General features: G+C 48.3%; 1 protein-coding gene across 2 annotated transcripts in view; it reads right to left on the bottom strand.

The window, feature by feature from the left end:
* Positions 1 to 8: 8 nt before the first annotated feature.
* The window catches only part of OTX2 (orthodenticle homeobox 2), a 9,024-nt gene continuing 2,553 nt past the window's right edge, over positions 9 to 6,479 (bottom strand). For both annotated transcript variants that reach the window (XM_029951944.1, XM_029951945.1), the window contains 3 exons: positions 3,853 to 4,068; positions 2,727 to 2,878; positions 9 to 839 (listed from right to left, as the gene is read on the bottom strand). In XM_029951944.1, the coding sequence (XP_029807804.1) occupies positions 219 to 839; positions 2,727 to 2,878; positions 3,853 to 3,949 (870 nt within the window). In that variant the 5' untranslated portion in view covers positions 3,950 to 4,068 and the 3' untranslated portion in view covers positions 9 to 218. The remainder of the gene's footprint in view (positions 840 to 2,726; positions 2,879 to 3,852; positions 4,069 to 6,479) is intronic.

Below are 6,479 nucleotides of genomic sequence, written 5' to 3'. Positions count from 1 at the left end.
TGCCAGGATCTTAAGTAGACTGGTTTGTCCGTGTCAGGTTGCTGGTTGGTGGGCCCCTCTAAGGCCCTTCATTTTTCCTTCTATGCCTCCGGGAACATTGATCAGAAGATGAGTCTGAGCATCATCCCATCTAACTCTTTTAACCAATGCCTGGCTAAAACTGGAATGTCCAGCCCAGTACATTTAAAAATCACCCACAAAAAAGGTTCTACAGATCTTCACAAAACCTGGAATTTCCACGAGGATGTCTGATCTTTATAATCCAAGCAGTCAGCATTGAAGTTAAGCTTCCAGGAGGCAGTTTGGTCCTTATAATCCAAACAATCAGTGGTTGAGTTAAAACCCAAGCTTGAGGCTCCATATCCCTGGGTGGAAAGAGAAGCTGGGGACTGATTGAGGTGGCTGGTGACTGCATTGGTACCCATGGGGCTGAGTGTGGCCCCCGGTCCAGGAAGCTGGTGATGCATAGGGGTCAAATAAGATCCACAGTCCATGCCCCCAAAGTAGGAAGTTGAGCCAGCATATCCTTGACTATAACCTGAAGCCTGAGTATAGGTCATGGGGTAGGACCTCTGCATGCAGGAGGAGGAGGTGGACAAGGGGTCTGACAGTGGGGAGATGGAAGCTGGGCTCCAGATAGACACAGGAGCACTGCTGCTGGAAATGGCCGGGACTGAGGTGCTAGAGGGGGGAGTGAACTGGCCACTTGTTCCACTCTCTGAACTCACTTCCCGAGCTGGAGAGGTCTTCTTTTTGGCAGGTCTCACTTTGTTTTGACCTCCGTTCTGTTGCTGCTGCTGCTGCTGGCGGCACTTAGCTCTTCGATTCTTAAACCATACCTTGAAAGGGAAAGAAATTTCTTTAACGTGATTTCAAGGACAAGAGTGGCTCCCAGATTATAAAGCTGCCCTCCACGGACAGATGAGCTAAGCAGACAATCTCTCCTGCCACCGAAAACCCATTATATGGTGCCCTTATGTATAGCCCTGGAATTATAAGAAAATGGGGAGGCTGTCTAGAAACACTGGACTCCTAGCCCAGAATAATAAATCATATCGCTAAAAATTCTCCCTCTTATCTTCCTATCTCGTATTTTGCCTCAAATACACACATCCACATAGACCCCGCAGTATTGTGGGACAGTTACACTGGAATACAATGTTTCTATGTCTTTTGGCACAAAACACAAGAGAAGTGAGGGATAACAATTCCGTTGTGGCTTGCCAACAAGGACGGCCTAAATTCAAAGTTGACAGTCCATCTTCTGGGAAAAAACTTTTAACATGGAAGTCGGTTCCATCACTCTACTTTTTTCTCCCTTCTCTCCTAAAAAGGCTCATTTACAAAAGAAAGCTCCACGGAGTAGTGTTCCTGTTGAAGGAAATCTGAAAGCCACTATCTGCTGAAACCTTCATTACGGTGAGTGGTAACTGGAATGTCTTGTACGCACTCAGCTTTGAGCTTGAGAACAGACTTCTCTGCTAGTCTCAGGTCTGATACTGGAGCCTTTGCCTTCAGGGCAGTGCCACTCAGCACACAGCTTGTTTCCAAGGCTGTGTTCACTGGCTTGTCAAGTTAAGCCTCTGCCTGCAACTGTGAACACTCTCTTTACCAGTCCCGTTCATGTTCTGCAGTGAGGGAGCAGTGTTGGGGTGGGAGGGGGCCTAGCCAAGAAACCACCCCCCTCTTTTGAGAGAAAATTACAGGCATCTTCTGAGCAACAAGTCCTCCGAGGTCTTCTTGAATGAGCACTACATATGGGTGTGTTAGCGGGGCCACCAAAGCTCAGCGTATCACCACCAACCGCTCAGAGCCATTTACTTTCTTGCAGTGAAGACTGGAGTTCAAGCCTCCCAAGTGCTAAAACTTCTTCCACCTTACTTTGAAAAGTCTCTTGCCTGGTTTGCAGTTCACACTGATAGGTCCTGGCTACAGGGGAGTCCCAAGGGTGTGTGTGTTTAGGTGCTAAACACTCTTTCCAGAGAACTCTATGTGGAGCTTGCACTTCAGGAAATTTGGAGTTTACTTCCCTTCTCCAGCTTAATTAAGGTCAAGTTAAGGGGAGGGGAGGATGTCACTGAGGATGTTGTGTTGATATTTTATCTGCTAAGTGGCTCAGAGCTAGCAAATTCTGTTCAATCCCTAAGAGGTCAAAGAAAAACACTATTATTGTGTAACTTCTTTGGTAAGAGCACCGGCTGCTTCTACAGCCTGGCTCTACCACCAAATTGACATGTGACCTTGAGCAAGTCATTTACTCCATTCTTCGCCTGCAAAAATATTGGGGCTATCCAGGAGCTAAGCTTCTTTCACCTCTAAAAGTAGGTGAGAATGGGGTAGGATTTCCACACGGGGAAAGGGAAGTATTAAAATATTAAGTGACTGCCCTTGAAATCTGCCAAGACGAGGCCTCTGTTGGCTGGGGACCCAAGAGCTCTAGGACTGGGCTTTATCACTGCAGCAAAATCGCCAGTCTTACCTTCCAGCCTAGGCCAGGAGACTCGTGCTTATGCGATGGGGTAGGGGTACAGAAAGGGGCAAGGGGAGTAATTAGGCACAAGGAGCCTTAGGAGAAGGGTGTACTGGCCTCCAACGGAGGGCTTAGTTTCAAGCCTTCCTTTGGGACTTTCTAAGGCGTGGGACTCTCCGGGGTCCTCAGCAGACGCAGCGCTCAGGGGAGGAGGGGCACGGACGGGGAAGGACAGTTCTATCTACGTCTGCCCTACCTGCACCCTGGACTCGGGCAAGTTGATTTTCAGCGCCACCTCCTCCCGCATGAAGATGTCTGGGTACCGGGTCTTAGCAAATAGAGCTTCCAGCACGTCTAGCTGCGCCCGGGTGAACGTCGTCCTCTCCCGGCGCTGTTTTCGGGGAGTGGCTGCGGGACAAGAAGCCCAGGGCCCTTTAGGGTGGGGGAGCAGTTTCTCAGTCATAGGGGTCTCTGCGGGTGCTCCGACTGCCCCGACCCCCACTCCCCGCACTTCCCTGGTCCTCCCAACCCTTCCTCCCGGAGCCTAGAGGTGTTCTCTCCACCCCCTCCCCGGACTCGGCTCCAACACCGTCCTTTCGGGGGGGCGGGGGGGCACTTCGCCTGACGTCGGAGATCGCTCCAGCCAGAGCGACACCCTTCCATAGCTAAAAGTGAAATAAAAGGAAGCCAAAAATCCTAAAACCCCACAAAAGCAACCCCTACGCCACAACACAAACAAAAAATCCAGTCCGTGAAGTCAAAGGATCCCCGAGGACCCGCAGCTCGGACTGATGGGGTGAAATCTCGATTCTGCTCGAGATCTTGGCTTTTAGGGCCTTTGTTCCTCCATCTTTAAAATGGGGGCATATTTCCTACTATTACGAAGTAGAAGATCTTTTAAAAAACAGATCTGACCGGAAACTAAAGCAGGGTAAATCACACATCTAGGGATTAAAGGCATGGGGCCTGGAGGTCACAGGGGAAGCCCCAGGAGTGGCCCGGAGAATTTACGAGAAGCCCAGTTTCTCGAAGTGGGCCCTTCGAGGAACTGGGCTTCGAGATACCGGCGGAGGCAGTAACGTCCCTCGCCGGGCTCCGAAATGAGTCCCCCAATTACTCCAATTAAGAATAAAGCAGTGTGAGTTTCCACAAGTGTCGCAGGACCCACCTACTCTCTCCAGCCCCAATCCTCCCCTCCGGCCGGTAAAAGCCCTGTGGCCTTGAGCTGCTCCTTAGAAGGGAAGCCCAGCGGGGACCTCGCCTGGAGCTGGGGTGGGGGCAGCGCGACCACCGGCCCCAGAGCTCCGGGGGAAAGGGCGGCACAACCCCGAGGGGCGGACCTGGGGAAAAGGCGAGGCAGGAGTGCCGCGAGGCTCACTTACCCGGGTAGCCCACCGAAGGGTGCAGCAAGTCCATGCCCGAAGTGGTCAGACTCAGTCCATTGACTGCGTAAGGCGGTTGCTTAAGATAAGACATCATGCTAAGGTTGTTTGGAGGCGCAAAATCGACCCAAATCGGGGGGACCCAGCCAGAAGGTCTCGCTTCGCTGGGGGTGGACAGATTCAGCGTCCTTAGTGTGTGGGTTTGGAGCGGTTGAACTATGGGCAAAGCAAACAAACAAACAGAGGTGCTGGTTTACTGCTTCGCAGGCAGCCGCTCTTCCACGTTCCACCACTAACTTAGAAAGAGCCTGGGCTATGCAAGGTAGAGGCTTTTAAAGGACGCGCAACCCGCCCCCCCCCCATCCCCACCCCCAGCTGCTCTGGAAGTAGAGGGGACGGAGAGAGACCAGATAAACCTGTCTTCCCCACCCCCACGCTAAACTTCAGGAAAAAAAAAGTACCAGAAGAAAGCAATTACAATCTGCCTTCCCCCGAAGAACAAAACCCCACGCCTTCAAATGCACACATTGCATTCCTATCCCTACATTTGCATAGGACTCCTTGGCTGGCACTAGCTAATTGTCTCAAACAAAACTTGATTGGGGCCATTTGCAGAGACAAAGAACTCTTTGGCTAAATAAATAATGCTGATAACAAAGCCCATTGCTGAGAAACAAAGAAACAATTCAAGAAATCTACCTCTCCCCAGACTGTTGCCTTTCCAAGGCAAATTTTAATTATCTTAGCTTTCTACCACTCTTAACTGCCGTGAACCTAAAATGTCAGTGCATTTAACATCTAAAATACCAACTTGCTAATCGACAAACTTGAGAAAACTGCTCAACTGCTATTACTCCACATTTGAAGTCATTTCCAGTAATCATTTTCACCTAATTAGTAGTCTGGGTAATTAGATTTTGAGGTAAGTAACAGATTTATTAAGGTTTTGGAGGACCTTGATTATGTGTCTAAAGAACTAAAGCTAAACAAACAAGTATTTAACTTTTAATCGACATCCATCAAATATTTAAACACACTGCAAAAAAAAAAAGTCTTAAAGACTGGCATGAGGTTTGCTAGAAATTCTGAAGTTAGAATCCCACCAATCAGATAATGACAGGCCCCCACATTTGCAAGCAGAAAGGGTGAGCATTTGTAGTGCAAGCCTTTTCCATGTTGGTTTTGATGTTGTAGAGGCTGCAGATGCTGCGGGAAGCAAATTTTCAGACATTGAGGTCTCTCAGCAACTACGGCAGCAGAGTTTCCTGTAAATGCTAACTGCCTTTTCCACATTTTAGTTCTAAAAAAAGTAGGTCTCCAAACACCCAAAGTTGTGAAACTAATAAAATTTCTCCCTACCTTTCAAGTTTTCTAGAATCCTATAAGAAAAAGAGCTGAAGGAGGGAAAAGACAGGAAGAAAAAGAAAAGTTATTTACTTTCCTCAGCTGAGTGTCTCTCACTGCCCCCAAGCAAAGGGACCCAAAACGGATGTTAATATGGGCTGACAGTTTTCAAGTCTAGCTTTTATTTGTCCAAAAATTGGCACTTATCCTGCAAAGATCTCTACTTTGCAACTTTGACACTATGAGAGATTGCTTCAAAATGGCGGATACAAGATTAGGAGAAGTTCCCTCTTACTCTGACAAAGGTCCCACTGAGTTTTTAGGACTGGATTTTCATATTTACATTGCTTTAAGAGATCAAGACACAAAATTCCACAAATGGAAGTTAGTTACTGCAACTTCTTCCCTATTTAAATTCATAGCACAAAAGTCATGCTATTCCACCCTCGGTGTAATTTAATGTAATTTTATAGAGACCCTTCTTGGAGGAGTTTGAACTGTCTCATCAACAAAACTAATTTAGTTGCTCCTATAACAAAGACTTGATATTTTCTACTCTCTTTCCAAGACAAGAGTTATTCAGAGGCTGTGGAAACAATGTTGCTTTAAAATAGCCATTTGTTTATAGAGCCTCTAAACTGGAGTTCTTTCTTGTTTAATGTAATCTTACTGTGTTTCAAAGTTCTGAACTACCACAGAAAAAGCTAAAAGCATAGCAGATGTACACATGAGAAATCCGGAATTGTTCTTACATGGAGAGCTCTCGCCCAATTAGAAATGTCTGATACATAAAGTGGCTCATTCCAACATTTAAAAAGCAGAAACAGAAAGCGCTAGGCAAAGATCCTTCTCGGAACTCTTTTGCCCTTACCATCACAAAAATCACTAAAACTCTAGGGATAAACTGTTTTCGCTGTAACTACTGTGTGCATCTTTAAAAGAAAGCTACCCCCCAAATAAAACCACTAAATACTTGGAGCGGCCGGCCTAGGTATGCGCTCTCCAAAGAAGAGGCCATGGGCCCCTCCAGCTAACTTTCAAAGCCCTGCAGGGACACCTTTCTCCCTTCCGCTCTAAGCCGAGCCCAGGAGGGGCAACTGAAATACCCTTTCAAAATTATAAGCGTCAGTGTGACTGCTCGTGAGGTAGCCGCTGGAGAAGTCCTACCTACGGGAGCGGCGACGGTCGCTGGGCTGGGCGAGTCCCCGCAGCCGCTGGGCGCCCGCACGTCCGGGCGCGAGTGCCTCGGCCCGGCGTCCCCGCCCGGCAGCCCCGCAGTCCTG

Source organism: Suricata suricatta, chromosome 9 (genome assembly GCF_006229205.1).
Source record: "Suricata suricatta isolate VVHF042 chromosome 9, meerkat_22Aug2017_6uvM2_HiC, whole genome shotgun sequence".
In the NCBI taxonomy this organism is placed as follows: Eukaryota; Metazoa; Chordata; class Mammalia; order Carnivora; family Herpestidae; genus Suricata; species Suricata suricatta.
Note: the sequence above shows the minus strand (reverse complement) of the source record. Positions and strands in the feature narration are given on the sequence as shown.